General features: G+C 37.4%; 1 protein-coding gene across 1 annotated transcript in view; it reads right to left on the minus strand.

The window, feature by feature from the left end:
- Positions 1–295: 295 nt before the first annotated feature.
- The window catches only part of Vwde (von Willebrand factor D and EGF domains), a 68,196-nt gene continuing 51,411 nt past the window's right edge, over positions 296–17,080 (minus strand). Inside the window, exons 25-30 of the mRNA XM_026787515.1 lie at positions 15,816–15,911; positions 6,179–6,274; positions 5,990–6,085; positions 4,382–4,477; positions 1,803–1,906; positions 296–346 (exon numbers count right to left, since the gene is read on the minus strand). Coding sequence (XP_026643316.1) covers positions 332–346; positions 1,803–1,906; positions 4,382–4,477; positions 5,990–6,085; positions 6,179–6,274; positions 15,816–15,911 — 503 coding nt within the window. The 3' untranslated portion in view covers positions 296–331. The remainder of the gene's footprint in view (positions 347–1,802; positions 1,907–4,381; positions 4,478–5,989; positions 6,086–6,178; positions 6,275–15,815; positions 15,912–17,080) is intronic.

Raw genomic sequence — 17,080 nt, forward strand, 5'->3', positions numbered from 1 at the left:
TCAAATGGCATGCCATTCTGACTGGCCTCTGATGCAGACATAGTCACAGTTGGAACTGAGAAAAACACAAACTTGCAAATATGGCATAGTATCAGAAATACCAACTTAATGTGGAAAGGTCAAACCACACTCCAAAGCCAGATTCAATTACTGAAAGTTCTTATTTTGCTTTTCTCTAATACTGACAACTTAGATCATTCCATATTTTATTAGTTATTTCAGTTTTGATAATATTTTTAAGCAATGTTCAAATAAACTTCATTTAAACTTCACCATTTTCTGAATCAAGTTTCATCTCCAATGACAGAGGCTTGTAAGTAGCGCTTGTACCTCAGGGATGTTTCATCTGGAATAGAAAAAGAAAGTCAAGTTCCTGTAAACAGTTTGACCTTTATTAGCTTTTTATTTTTTTTTTCCTCTGACCTGACACAAAACGCCCTTTCAGTTCTGTTAGCTGCTATATTCAACACTGCGTTCATAAAATAGATGTAAACATGATCAGATGTAAAGCCAAGCTGACATATATAATGTCACCAGTTCTAAAACAGTATACTATTAAAACACTCAATGTCCAGTAAAGATGACTTTTATACATATTCACAATATTTTACACGTTTCTCTCAAGCCTCATTCCACATCCTTTTCTTTCCCCACCACTCTTCCCGCCTCTATTCAAGGTAATATACAACAGCGGACTCATATAGGCCTTACTCATATCTACCAGCTCAGCATTGAACAACTTCGCTTTCTGAATTTCGCACCATGGCTCTAATTTGTTCCTGCTCTTTTCAAGATGGGACCATATCCTGGTGCCAGGAGAAAAGCATACAGAAATTGATTTTTCACCCCACACAGACTGATTCAATTTCAAACTTCAAGAAGAAAACTTCTTATCATGTAAAGCATTATAATATTTCAGCATATTTAGATCTTCATGACCTCTAGCCCGTTTTGTTTTGATATAGTTTCTCAGTTCACTACGAAGCTAAAGATGAACTTGAATCTCTGATCCTCACACCTGCACATCTCAAGTGTTTTTTCCTTCCAACCTTTTGAAGTGCTAAGTAGCATATGATAGCTTTATATTAAAAATCATACTGTAAGGTATTTGGGGGGCATACACATATGTGTATATCCGTGTTGTGTCACTGTACATCTCTAATATGTATATAAATCAGATCCAAACAACATCTTGATAATCTGGAATTTGACAGGTGACTGAAGAGGAATAATGCAAACTTTCACAGAGAAGCTTTGGAACAAATGTGTTACAGAAGCTGCCTTACAAGTCAGTGTGAGGTCAGCCTTCATATTGCAAGGAACCCTGTCCATGCCTTGGTTCTTTGGCTTTCAAAATACAAATTTCAGTGATTCAGGAACGTCTAATTTTAGGGTTAGGCACATTTCTTTTCCTAGAAATGGATTTTAATAGAAAACAAAAAAGAGAAAGAATTTTGGTCAGGGAAAATTATGAGAACATATTTTTTGTGGTACGCGGCCATGAGAAATGTATAGGGCTGTACTTTAATCAGTGAGGTAATGACAACTTAATTTAAAGTGATGGTTATGTTGAGAGAGGTGAGGCTGGCTTTTCGACTGCATTTGACCAGAGCATAGTTAGTTGTGTCCTATGCCCTACACTGTGGAGTAGCTGCACTCTGGTGTCTTGGAACCCAGCATCCCATTGTACAATGGGACATAAACATTGCATTCAATTAGGTGCACATAAGGCATTTGTGTAAGTGTAAAATGATTTATAGCTGTAGGAGAAGCCTGTATCTATTATTTGTACCATCGGGTACCTGTATCTTCTTTTCACATTTTACTCCAGAGTATCCAGGGCGGCAAGAGCATACACCGGGAAATGCACATCTCCCTCCATGAAGACACTTCTGGGCGCAGACGGCTGCAAAACGCAAATGATTTCATTTGCTGCGGCTTGGAATAGAATCCTGCCATGGACAGTATTCCATTGGCCTGGAGCTATTTTTTGACTGGAGCCTTTACTGTGATTCTCGAAGCCATTACCTCCTATCACACACACATGAACTGAAATACCACACAAAGGTATGTACAGTATCTGTGACATATGAAAATAAATTACAATTGACCATAGGAAAGAAGTGCAATGGAAACAAATGTAAAACTTAAATTTCCTGGTAGTTGCATTAGAGTAGAAAAGAAGCAGGTAATATAAAGAATCTGCCAGTGATCCGCCTATGGGCAGAGCGCATCTATGTGCTCTCGTACTTTAGAACCCACACACCCAACTCAATGGATAATTTATTGAACTAAAATTGTATTCATTATGTTTTCAGCTATTCGATGTACATATTTTTAAAAAAATTCCATATCTCATCTATGTGCTCTCGTACTTTAGAATCCACACACCCAACTCAATGGATAATTTATTAAATTAAACTAAAATTGTATTTGTTATGTTTTAAGCTATTCAAAGTACATATTTTTTAAAGGATTCCAAAGAGACCACTGGTTGTGGCATCTTTGTGAAGCATTTTATATCCTATTTTGGACAGTCTCTAATTGGAAACCCACTGACTCCTTCTCTTCCATTTCTGTTCTTTATGGAGACAGGAACTTGCCAAGAGCCCTCAGTAGCATTGTGTTCCCTTTGTAGCTTGCATTGCTTCAACTCTTTGCTGTCCTCCCAGGCCAGTCTTTTAAGTACTTAGATTACGGGTGTGCACCGCCATGCCCAGCTCATTCAGGAACTTCCTAAACATATTTTCTCTGTCCATATCAGAAAGATTTTCATGGAAATACATCTCAAGGTAATCTAAAATATTCTATATGTATCTCAGTAACTATTTGTGCATCATCATCTGTAAAAAGTGCTTGTAATAAAATAATTATTTGTTACTACATAAAATGGCCACCACAGGGGAAAGGCCATTGCATTAAATATAAATATCGTGCAGTGGCATTACAAAATTTAATGTAATACTTAAAATAATGTTTTAAGGGCAGGTAATATGTTATTAAGTAATACCGAGTGAAAATAAGCATACCATAAAATTTTATATATGTAGTTCTTTTTCACAGTAGTCACATTGTTGTAGCATATAATTTTGAAAGTTCATATAATTCAAGAATTGACAAGCTATGTTTTTTTTTTTATCAGATCTGCTATATGTGGTTGGCTGGGAATATAACACTCACAGCTTCTAGACTAAGAAAATTCTATTATCTAGATATAATAAAATTGATTGAGCATTATCAGCATTTCCCTTTAGATAGCAGTAACATTTATATTCAGTTGGCATTGTCAGTACATTAGATAGTTTCTGGACAATAGGAAAGAAAGCACTTTGAGGAAGAAGGTTTGCTTTTTGATTCACATAAAGGTCGTTCAGGGTGCAGAAACCGTATTTCCAGCTTCAGGCTATATTTAGAGAACATCAGTCTACAGCTATGGGAGAAACTTCCAAGTTCAGGGCAGATCATGAGGCACAGAGGGGACGAATGGAGGTGAATATGACCAGAAGATATTACACATGTGTGAAAATCCCGTAATGAAACCACTATTTGTAAAATAATTATACTATTTTAAAACTTTAAAAGAAATTAAGGGAAATAAACCATCAAATGAACTTCTCACTTTTTTGAAAGGTGCAAAAAATTGGCTAACATTTATTTTTACTTGTAAATTCGTAAGTATATTTATTTATATTTATTGTATTTAACTATATTTATTTATTTATTTATTATGTGGGAACGTTTTTAATGTCACTCTGACACAGCCTAGGACCGCTTTGGAAGGAAGCTATAATGAAGTTTTGCTTAGATCAGGTTGTCTTTTGTACATTTCTATGGGGGGAGGGGGTTGTCCTGATGACATCTCTATGATGTGAGAACAATCAGCCTGACTGAAAGCAGATGGCACCGTTCCCAGATTTAGGGCCCTAGAACGTAGAAGAGTGAAGAAAGTTATCCACGTACTGGGGTATTGATTTCTCTCTTTTATTTACTGTGGATGGATACAAAGTTAAAGCGCCTGTCATTGTGAGTACCAGATAACAATAAAATATGGCTTGTAATTGCAAATTAAGACAAATTATTCCCTGCTTAAGTAGCTTTTTATCAGGATATTCTTTAGAGTGATAGAATAAGATGAGGAGAGTATATGGGGAGGGGCAGGACACACCCATGCCATGGCACATGTGTGGAAGTCTTCCAGTGTTCTCTTCAGTCTTGGGGAGAAGCATCTTGACCCCCTGAGCCGTCTTGTGGATCCATCTTTTCATTTACAAAGGGATCAGTAATCTATATTTCTATTTTACTGTGGATTTCTCAATGAGCTACAGGTCAATGACGTCCACAGGTTCCTACTCAGGCCATCAAGTAGAGAAAGGCTCCTTACGTTTTTCGCACTGTACCCCTTCCCAGGAGGAAGGGCAATGGCACATGCTGGGAGCTACGCATTCACCGCCATGCATACATTTCTGAAGGCAGATCGCTGCAAGCACAAGGATGAACAAATTAACATTTTAAACTGCTAGTCAAAGTTTAACATACACCACACAAAGCAATCTTCAAAAAGGAAAATCGGTCAATCAAGAATTCAAAGATCTTTCCTCAGCTGGGAAAAAGGAAACACATCTGTAATCCCACCATTTTGGAGTCTAAGGCAGTGGGATCAGAAGTTCAAATCCATCCTCAGCCACACAGCAAGTTCAAAGACAACCTGGGTGATATGAGACCCTGACTCAAGTAAAAGAAAATAAAATTAGAAGGAAAAGAAAACATTTTATCACTTAATCATATTCTTGAAAAAAGTGTCACCAATGTGTCTGGCTAAACAAAAACTGAACAAGGAAATAACTGACATGCCAAACTAGATGGGAGAAAGACCTGGGGCCTGAACTGTACATAAAAAGCTATAGTCAAATAAGGAATGTAGAATTTCTCTGGGAGAAATTGTCTTCCCCAGAGAAGAGCACACCAATTTGTTATCAATAGTAAATGGTCATTCATTGAAAACATACATAAAAGAAACATTATATAGACCGAACAGGTTGTATTTAGAAATCTATCTATCTATCTATCTATCTATCTATCTATCTATCTATCTATCTATCTATCATCTGTCTGTCTGTCTGTCTGTGTCTATCTGTCTATCTACACACACATACATACACACACGAGGGGGGAGATAATCAATGAAAAACGTCATGAATTTGAAAGAAAGCAAGGAGCAGACATATGGGAGAGTTCGCAGGGAGGAAAGAGAGGAGAGAGACGATACAATTATATTCTCAAAAACGGGGAAGAAAAAGAAAAATCATGATTTTAATGATTTTTAGAGCATCATGGGTCATCCAAACTTCTTACCCAACTGTTGAGGTTCTACAATTATTTTCATGTTAAGCAATATACTATAATAGCTGTTAATACAAAAAAAATATTTTAGTTTGTTTAGGGATAGAGTCTCATTATGTAGCCCTGCCTAGCCTGAAACTCACTATGTAGACCACCTTGGATTCACAGATATCTGCCTGCCTCTGTTTCTGTGCTGAGATTAAAGGCATGTATCATACCCAGGTTAAATAACAGTTTTATACAAAGAATAAAGAAAACATTTGAGTGAAGGGAGTCACCACCATCTCTGCAGTTAATCTGTTGGAATGGAGTATCCCACCCTGGAAAGGTCTGAACTGCTGAACTCAAAAGGAGATAAGAAATCAGTGCTTCTTTTCCTACCTTCCTTTGAACCTAACTTCAGATTACAAATCCAGATTTGGAATTTGTGCTAGCATATGTGGTTGCCAAACGGAAAAACACTGCACACTCTCTTAAGATGACTGTCTTTCACTATTTCAAAACAGTACCTCCTAAAGCAGGAATGAATCAGCAGAAGTGAAATAGAAAGAATGAAAACAAAGAGACTCTCTTTGTCTTAAATTTTGCTGTATACCTTCAGGAAGGCAGAACTTCACACTCTGGGAGTCATAGTCTTTGCTTTACTTACGTGTGTTACACTGTTTCCCACTCCAACCAGAAGCACAGGAGCAAATATTTGGTCCCACACATTTTCCTCCATTCATGCACATAGGTTCACAGATGCCTTCAGGTTAAAATAAAAGAAAAAAAATCGATGCGTTACAAAGCAAAGATTCAGTTTTACCTGTAGGATGCAAAAATTTTACTGGTATCTTACTTTTTTGGCATCTTTTTCCGGTGTACCCACCACGACAGGTGCACACATTATTTCTCACACAGTGGCCACCATTCTTACAGGGAGGGTGACAGACAGCTAAAAGAATACACAACAGTAATGTGTGAACAGTACATATTCAATTTTTTATATATTACACATTGCTTTATAGGCTTGTTATCTATGGGGCCATAAGATAGAGAAATGTGCTATAAAAATAAAAGATCACAACTGCAAGTCATTGCTACTGTCCTTTCTAAATAATAAAATGCAGAACTCAGAGCCATCCGTTGCTAGCAGGTTAACAGCCTTGGAGTCTTCACTATAATCCTGCATGATTATGAACCTTAACTTACACTTCCCTAGCGTGCAAAGCAAATCATGAATTGATGTAGACAGAATCAGGAAAGCGAGTCAAAGTTTAGCTCAAGTTTATAATATATTCCCTTCTGTGCAAATTAGAATGACCCTTACTATTTGCTACGTTAATTCATAAAATTATGAGGAAATACTTTAAAATGGCTTCAATATGGTCATAAGGCAACTTTATATGACTAGTTCCTATGAATGCTGGGTAAAAGTCTTTCACTCTATGTCTTTTGCTTTATTGGGACATTTTGTTAGCTGTTTGGTGTTCATTTTCCTGGTATTGACCACACAGGGGTGTCTATGCTAGGAAACAAACCTGAATGTTTGTCATTTTAATGAGATGATGGTTATTGCTTTGTGTTTCTTCCATATATTAAAATTTAATGATATTTTATTTCTTATCCACTGCTGAGGATTAAGATGGGGCTCTGTAAATGCTAACCCAGCTATTATTAAATATTGGGTTTTCTTTTGCTGTTTAATTGTTTTGTTTAATTGCGCCCAAGCTAGCTTGTGCGGAAATTTTAAAATTTAATTCCTCACTTCACACACTTCCTGCAACAAGGCCACACCTACTCCAACAAAACCACACCTTTTAATAGTGCCACTCCTTTTGGGAGCCATTTTCTTTCAAACAACATTCCACTCCTTGGCTGCCAAAGGCTTGTGGACATATTCCAATGCAAAAATAAATTCAGTCCAATTTCAAAAGTCACCATAGTCTATAACAGTCTTAAACTTATTGGAAAGTCTAAATTTCAAAGTCTTTTCTAAGATTCATGCAATCTCTTAACTGTAATTTGCTGTAAAATCAAAATGAAAAAGAAGATCATAAACTTCTGACATATAATGGCACAGGATATACATTACCATTCCAAAAGGGAGGAAAAGGAGGATATTAAGGAAATACTGGACCAAAGAAAGATAGAAAAATGACCTGGACAAACTTCAAACTCTGCTTCACCATATCTGATGTCAAAATACTCTTGCAATCTCAAACTTAATTCATCTTTTTTGACTGCAACATGCTTCTCTTTCTTGGGCTGGTCCCGCACCTTGATCCAGTTTTCCTTGAGAGGTGTCCCACCACTTTGGCATCTCCATCATCTTGGGGTCTCCAAGGCAATCCAGGCTTCAACTTCACAGCTTCAAAATGGCCTCACTAGGCCTCCATTTAGGGACACTTCTAATACAGGCCTGATCTCAGCAGCTTACCTTCGTCACAAAGGAAGATTCTATAACCCTTTTCTTCTATCCTTGATTCTAAAGCCAGAACCATTTGACCAAAGCTGCCAAATCTTACTGTTTTGGGGGGCTGGAATATCAGCTAAATGTTCACCCAACTAAAATTTCACCAGTTTTCTATTTTCAATAATTTTCTTCACTGACTAAGCTTGTATGTCCTGAAACTGGATCTATAGAGTGGGCTGGCCTCATACTTAGAGATCTTCTTGCCTCTGCCTCTGGAGTACTAGGATTAAAGGTGTCTACCACCACACCTGGTACTAAACTTTTCTATAATTCCTTTTCAAAAGTCGGAATCATGGCTTAGTGGTATCTAGCCTTGAGGTCACCACTCCCTTTATTCCAATTCTTATTCTGTTTATTTCCTTGAAAAATAGAACTTAGCTCCATTCTCCTTTCAGGGGCTCCTGTTCTCACCAAATTGTACATTTTGTATATTTTTTTCCTTATTCAGCTTGCTCCTTTTCACTATAAATCTTCACTAAAGTTACCACTAATAGCCACAAAACAGAATCTAAACCGGTGTGTTTCGAAATTTCCTCTGACTACAGGATTAATCTAAATCCCTCCACTTTAGCTTCAGGCAGACCTTTTGAATAAAGGTAAAAAGCAGCCACATTTGTTACCAAAATATCACAAGAATGATCTTTAGGCATCATACTAAAATTCTTCTTTGTGAAATCTGTTTGGGGAAGGGTCACTAGTTTGTTCCTGGCCTCCCAGAACCAAAATAATCACACAGAAAGTATATTAAATAAAACACTGCTTGGCCCATTAGCTCTAGCTTCTTATTGGCCAACACTTACATCTTAATTTAACCCATGTCATTAATCTGTGTATCAACACGAGGTCGTGGCCTATGAGCAAAGTTTCAGCACATCTATCTCCAGCGTCAGATCCATGGCATCCCCTCACTCTGCCTTCCTTCTCCCAGCATTCAGTCCAATTTTTCCAGCCTACCTAAATTCTGCCCTATCAACAGGCCAAGGTGGTGTCTTTATTCATTAACCAATAAAACCAACACATAGGCAGAAAAACCTCCCATAGCATTTCCCTTTTTCTGTTTAAACAGAAAGGAAGGTTTTAACACAGTAAAATTATATATGACAAAACAGTTATTGCTGGGCGGTAGTGGCGCACGCCTTTAATCCCAGCACTCGGGAGGCAGAGGCAGACAGATCTCTGTGAGTTCGAGGTCAGCCTGGTCTACAAGAGCTAGTTCCAGGACAGGAACCAAAAGCTACAGAGAAACCCTGTCTCGAAAATTCAAAAAAAAACAAAACAAAAACAAAAACCAGTTATCAAGCAACAATTACAATTACAATATTTATATCTGCTTTATCATAACTGAGGAAAACTATAATAGTAACTATCTGTTCTTCAACTCCATCAATGACTCCAGAAGGATATAATATTATGTAAGTAAACAGGAAGTGCATTGTAAGCAACTTCTAAACCTCTAGAATTGACAGACATTTTGCTGCCTGGATAGTTACCCAAAGATTTTTTTGTACTGTTGGGGCATCCATCTTCAGCCTATAGGCCCATAGTATCCAGCAGACATTTCTATGAAGCAGAAAATTTTAAAGACAGTTCTGTCCATATTGGCAGTTTGCCAGTCACTTTCTTTTGTATTCTGCGGAATGTCTAGTAGAGTCTTTTATGAAGCCGGAACCCCGAAGGTCCATCTCACCTTTAGGCAAGTTCAGCAGTCATTTTTTTCTGCGGGTGCTGCATGTCCAGTTAAGCAGTCCAGGCAAGAGCATTTTTTTTTTTTTTGGCAAAATGTCTAGCGAACTCTATAAGGAGATTCTTTGATGCCCATCTTCCTCTTGAAATAGCTTATGCTGCCAGAAGCAGATGTGTCTTACTGTTATGAAAAGTTTTAAGTTCTTAAACATTTTAAATGCCATATTCTGAAGGTCTCTGAGTGATTTGAATACCTATCTAAATGAAATATATCTCTATGCATCTAGAAAATCTAACTAACATGACTACAAGCTTTACTATTATAGATGAGTATCTATTAACCTATATTTCTAAATTATACATTACATTTTTAAATGAGGTACACAAACACAGGACCTTAATCAAGATCAGAAATAATATACATATAACAAAATTGACCTTAAATTTGTATCAATAAACCAAGGTTCATACAAATACAAATCTCTATAGCATATCCCCCTTTAAATGTAAATAAATATTTACAAACAATATTTGGCAATATGGGCATAGTTTTTCTCCACATTTTTTCCTGCTGTTTAATGGGTGAAGAACTTTCTTTGTAGGGGTGTTTACAACAAGCTTTCAAGGGGTCTTGTTCCATAAAACCATATTGGTCTAGAAGCAATTCACAGGTTCTCATTATCTGTGAAAACAAAAGAAGAAGCTCTTTCCAAAGCAACATATCCTTACACTCAAATTTTGGAATCAAGAAACCTTTATGTTGGTTTAACTTAGCAGTCCTTACTATGAAATGTCTCTCTGTACTTAGCTCCTTTACAATCAAAAAATTCAGATATAATACATTAATATATATTATCCAGACTATCTGTAAATTTTCCATTTTCATGTGGGTTATTTTTCTTTACTTTTTAAATCTATGACTATCTATACTCTGTCTCTTAAAAGACTCTACCCTTTTTAAAGCATTAACTTTATTTTCTGACTCTTTATAATCTTTTTCTTCTCTCTCCCAAGGCTATGTATATTTATCCAACACTATGACTCATCTGGATTTGTCTTAATTGCATATCTGTAATTATTTACTGTCAAGGAGCAATTTTATAATGGTAAGCGTTTTTAAAACTTAAGTTGCACCATTATTAGGGTTTATATTGGTACTTTCGGGTTGCCCACCCAGTCTAAAACTTAAACTCCACCACTATTATGATATATATGATATTCTGGCTTGTTTCTCACAGTTCAGTATGGCAGAGCCACTTGCTACTTCTGAGTGCCACCATGCACACTGCTCAACTTCCAGGCACACAGCTGGTCCAAGTTGCCATCAAGCAAGCCACAACACTCTGCTCACAAACCCCATTCAAATACTTGGTCTTCTGAAAGAGCCAGAGGTCACGCTGGCGGCACGTCCCAGAAAGCCTGCATTTCAAAATGGCACAGCTTTTTTTCTGGTGCTGTTGTTGAGTCAGGAGAACCTATCTTAAAGAAGCTGCAACGCACCGCCAGCAAACGGCAAAAAACTGTGTTAAACTCTGTACTTTTTTTGTCTAGAATTCCTTTTCAAGCCCTCTCAGGTTTTACATGGATTTAGTTGGCCATGTCGGCACCAGAAATCTTGATTTCGGCCCCCACAGTTTATCAGATCACACTCAGCATCACTGTCTTCCAGGCTGCTACTAGGATGGCCCAATAGACAGTACTGAGAGCATTCCACCGCTTTCCTAGTCCAAACATCTAGATTCTAAATTCCTCCAAACAAAAAGCATGGTCAGGCCTATCACAGTAATACTTGAATCCCTGGTACAAGTTCTGTCTTATGGTTTCTATTGCTGTGAAGAGACACCATGACTGCTGCAATTCTTTTAAAGAACATATAATTGGGGCTAGCTTATAGTTCAGAGGTTTAGTTCATTATCAGGCCAGTGGCATATAGGCAGACATCTTGCTGGAAAAGGAGTTGAGAGTTCTATATCCTGATCCTCAGACAATAGGAAGAAAACTGTGACACTGGGCATGGCTTGAGCTTTTATGAGGCCTGAAAATCTGCCTCCACAGTGACACACTTACTCTATCAAGGTCATACAAACTTCAACAAAGCCGTAACTCCTAATAGTGCCATGCCCCATGGGAGCCATTTTCATTCAAACCACACTGGTTGATAGATTATGAAGTAAATTTTAGCTTGTATCAAAAATCAATTTCAAATAATGTGTTTGGGGGAAAGAACTGTGTATCCTGCCAGTATTAGATCCCCATTAACAACAGCTTTCTATATTTCCAGCCCCTCTAAAAACAGAATTATTTTTAACAAGATTAAAAAATGAAAATAGTACTTTCAGTACAAAAGCTGAAACTGGATATTTTAATGAATAGACAGTTTATACTACACTAGGTTGAACCTCTTCTGGTTCATGTTGAGTCTACTCTTTGATCCATGCACATATGTATATGTGTGTGGAATGCGTGTGCTTGTGTATGTGCATAGGTTTGCAGTGTATTCATGTTGTAGGGCATGCAGATCAGAGAAGACAAGTTTCAGGAGGCAGTTGTCTCCTTCCACTGTGTAAACGCTAAAGATTGAACTCTGTTGTGAGGTTGGATAGCAAGCACCTGTACTCTGAGATCCATCTCATTGGCCCTACTGATAAATTATCTTCTAAATAAGTACCCAACATAATTTGTTTGTTATGGAAAAGAAAATTATAAACTATGCTTGTACATCTGTAGTAGTTTGAAAAAAAATGACCCACATAGGCTTATATATTTGAATGCTTCATCATCAGGGAGTGGAACTCTTTGGTGGGATTAGAAGGATTAGGAGGTGTGGTCTTGTTGGAGGAAGTGTTCCACAAGGGGTGGGCTTTGAGGTTTCAAGAGCTCATGACAGCTCCCCCCCCACCCCCGTGGATTAGAATGTAGCTCCTAACTTCTTCTCGAGCACCATGGTTATTGCCTGTGTGCCACCATACTCCCTACTATAATATATAATAGATATTATGAAACTGTAAGCAAGGCCCAGTTAAAAGATTTCTTTTAAAAAGATGCCTTCAGCATGATGTTTCCTCACAGCAATAGAACAGTGACTAAGATGATATCTCTCCCGCCATATATTTGAAACCACGCTTATTAAGAAAGTAATTTTATGAGATATTTACTGTGGTGAAATTTTGTTTGTGATCTAACAAAGTTTGTCCAACAATCAGAGTACAGAGCTAGCCACACTAGTTAGTCATAGAGGCCAGGCCGTGTTGGCACAAACTTTTAATTCCAGCACTTGGGAGACAGAGGCAAATGGATCTCTGTGTTAGTTCAAGGCTACCCTCGGCTACACAAATTGATCTAGTCTAAAATAGAAGCAGAGCAAAGTGGTGGTGGCTCTCACCTTTAATCCCAGTATTTGTGAGTCACATGCTTTTAATCCCAACACTAAGTAAGTGGAGACAGAAAGAGATATGGGTGGAAAGAGTGAAGAATATAATGCAGGAGGAGATAGGAGTTTATTACAGACAGTCTGAGGATGAATTCCGAGGCAGCAGTCTGAGAACAGGATTTCCTCTTTGGTCTGAGCATGGGTAGAGGTAAGAACTCTAGTGATAGACCACTCTGCCTGTCTGATCCTTCAGCGTTCACCCTCTGATAGATATCTGACTCCAAGTTTTTATTATTATTAAAAAAATTAGAATGTATGCAGTAATTTTCAACCTAACTTCTTTTCTTTCTCTTTTGAAATTCTATGGTGTATATGCCCATCTTACTTTTAACCATAACCTGTCTATTTTGATTCAATTGCCCTCAATATGTCAGCCACCTTCCCTTCCATCCATATGATCAATCTCATAAAGGGATACAATCATATCACATCAAGCATGATAGCCACAAAATCTGGGCCTTTACAGTAGACTTACAGGAGATTTCCAAGGTCCTATCATGCTCTGTTGAAACTAGCTAGTTTTCAAACCGACTTTAACTTTATAACAGTCCCTTATAAAAAGGCACATACTCATTTGGTTTAACTAAATAGATTAGAGGTCTAATCTATTCATTATTGGCACACATTTTGAGCAAGAGTATTTTTCTTACAGTCCTACCCTTACTGTAAGTAGCTTGGTACCGTGAGCTTGCCACTTTCCCTTTATTTTCTCTGTTGAAAACTATATAATGCTTTAGTATAGATTTGGTCATATCCCCTTAGTTTCCAAGATTTACCTTAACTTAATCCTCTTTCTATTTCACAACCCGGTTCCTCAGAGAAAATCTCAATGAAAGGAATACTTTCCCTATGCCCATCTTTCTAGTCTTTAAGTAATATTTTATTCTCCACTCCAGTTTGATCGTATGAAGCTGAATCAACTTCCTGATAAAAGTATGTGATTATAAATCACACCATAAAGCAGAGTGTCATTAGGAGTCATTTTATTGCTCTGTTCTAAGCAGAACAGTAGTATTTCTTTTTCTCCTAGGTCCTGGCATATCTTATCTCTGGTTCTTGGCCACTCAAGAGGTATCAGAGATCTGCTATATTCATGGATCACTGTCCTGTTCACTCATTATCAGACAATCCTCCTGCAGTAGATGGGAACAAACACAGAGGTCCACAGCCTGACAAGGTGCAAGGAAATCTTGGAATACTCAGTCTTAAATTTGATATCTCCACAAACCTCTCTACTTAGGGGCAGAAAGACTCTAAGAGCAGAGGAGATGGAGACCACCAAAGAAGTAAGGTCTTCTAAACACAGTATGACCAAAGCACACATGACTCAAAGAAACTATAGCAGCCTGCACAGAGCCTGGAAAGACAGATGGTGTCCTAGCTCTGAGAGTGGCAGTAGAGGAAACTCCCCATTCCTAACCCAGAAGATTTAATGATTTACCCGCAAAGGAAAAATCAGTGGTTTTGTTTTATTTTTTTTTTTTAGTGGAATCTCACTGGGGATACAAACCACTCTTAAGGACAGACCCTGTGCCCAGCAGTAGACAGCCAACACAACAGTAACTCAATGGCATCTTGTCTTTGGAGGTTCTTTACCACCCAGCATTTTATCAGGACACTTTCTTTTCTTTTATGGGATTTCTGTGTGTGTGTATGTGTGTCTGCATCTATGTGTATTTATTATGCTTTTTTTCTTAAAAAAAAAAACCTCTTTTCCTTTTATTTTTTGTTTATTTTGTTCCATTCAAGTTTATTTTTATTTTATTATTATGCTTCAGATACCTGTTTGTTTTCTAATAAGCGAAAAAAGTGTGAATTTGGGTGTGAGGGGAAGTAGGGAGGAGATGGGGAAGGAAAACTGTAATCAGAATATATTGAATCAAAATACTATTTTTCTTCAAAAATAAATCAAATTGTATCACATAATAGTGTTAATTTTGTAAATCTAATTATGAAGATGTTCAAACATGCTCTAAAATATATTTGGTATAATTTTAAGAATAAAGATACAGGTAATATTTCATGCATTTAATTCGCTGGAATTAGTTCCTAGTTCTTATCAATAAGCTCATGTCTGAGATATTTCTATTAATCTCTAAGAGAGAGAGGGAGGGAGGGAGGGAGGAAGAGAGAGAGAGAGAGACAGAGACAGAGAGAGAGAGAGAGAGAGAGGAGAAATTGCTATAGCAGTGGTTCTAAACCTGTGGGTCACAGCCCCTATTGTGTCAAATGACACTTTTACAGAGACTGCATGTCAGATTTCCTGTATATCAGATATTTACATTACAATTCATAACAGTAGTAAAGTGTATTTATGAAGGAGTAACAAAAATAATTTTACGGTTGAGGGTCACCACAGCATGAAGAACTGTTTGTATTAAAGGGCCACAGCATTACAAAGGTTGAGAAACACTGCCCTAATAGAGTTAACTACATGGGGAAAGATATTAAAACATGGTGCAGAAAAGAAAAATGATGCTTGTGTCTCCACATCATCTTGCATAGAGTTGCACCCAGGTGCACTTCCCAAATGTTTAATGAAACTAAAGTTAAGAAAGATCACGGGAAAACATTAGATGACATTAAATAAAACGCCTCGAGTCATTGAACTGAAAGCAATGGGAACACCACCATGCATTATGATCTCCACTAGCATGTTGTACAATTTACATCTTGCCTTGACCAAACTTCTCAAACAGTGCCCATGCTGTTGACCTAACATACGTTGATTGACAACTCTGGTACATTTGTATGAGTCAGTTTTTGTGGCCATAGCTACATAATCATAAGAAACAGATGGGAAGCAATCTTTTTCTGAAACTTGATATGTTTCTACAAAGCTCACTTTCCTATCTTGTATTTCTAGTTTCCCATTAGCCTTTTTCATTATGCAGAAACAACACTTACCATTCTGGCACTGTGCGCCGAAGAATCCATCAGGGCAGAGACAAGTATTTGGCTTATAACAGGAACCACCATTGAGGCAAACAGGCTCACACAGAGCTAATATGCAACAGGAAAAAGGGATCACGAAGTATGGTTATTTTAAACTGAATGTGGCACAGATGGATGGAAGGAAACACAATGATATATTTTAACAGCAAGTAAAAATAGCCTATATTTTAGGCTTCAAAAAACAAAAGTTAGCAAAATAACTTTGTAATTACTTTGAAAGTATGTTCATTTGTTCCATTTGTAATATTAATAATAAAGCTGAGAATGTGTAGTGACTGTGATTAAAATTCAGAATGTTTTTGTTAATTATCACAGGCTAAGGAAGGGCAACGCAACTCAACAACATTGACCGCTGGATGTGGCTATTCATAGACCTTTATCCCTTTGCAAATAAAACAGGGCTGCTTTACTCAAGCCCTTCCATGTCCAAAATGGCTGATGTTTCATCCCCTTTGTTCTGCTTTGATTGTACTTCTAACTCTATTTTCAGCCTAGATTTCATCCAGTCTCCAAAGCACACTACAAATAGTTTTCATCCAAATTCATCTTGCTGGAATTAATTGGTGTTTTTACTTCTTGTAATATGTAGAATATTTACATTTTATATCATAAAACAACTTGCTTTATGGTCTTATTTTTTTTTTACAAAATAATTATATCCCATGTCTTTTTTCACTAATGATATTAAACCTGAAATAAGGGAAAAAATCAACTTAATCTTTGTTTTCCTTTGTAGCAGGCTTCACGTATAACGAGCACATTATAAATGGTGTGCTATTTTTATTGAGAAAAGTCATTTGATCAGAGTAAATTAGAATACACAGACAAACTGCAAACATTTCTGCTGCGGTAGCATGCTCTGGGACAATGGTCTTGTACCCTGTAAAGATTTTCCCCTTGGGGCTGGAGAGATGGCTCAGTGGTTAAGAGCACTGACTGCTCTTCCAGAGGTCCTGAGTTCAATTCCCAGCCACCACATGGTGGCTCACAGCCATCTATAATGAGACCTGGCACCCACTTCTGGCATGTGGGCACACATGGAAGGCTGTACACATAATAAATAAATCAAGAATAATTTTTTTCTCTTGTACTTGTTTAATAAAACATTGATTGCCCAGTAGCCAGGCCGGAAGTATAGGGCCTCTAGAATAGGAGAATTCTGGGAAGAGTAAAGGCTCAGTCTGCAGTGGTCACCCAGACACAGACAAGGAAAGATG

Source organism: Microtus ochrogaster, linkage group LG10 (genome assembly GCF_000317375.1).
Source record: "Microtus ochrogaster isolate Prairie Vole_2 linkage group LG10, MicOch1.0, whole genome shotgun sequence".
Taxonomy (NCBI): domain Eukaryota; kingdom Metazoa; phylum Chordata; class Mammalia; order Rodentia; family Cricetidae; genus Microtus; species Microtus ochrogaster.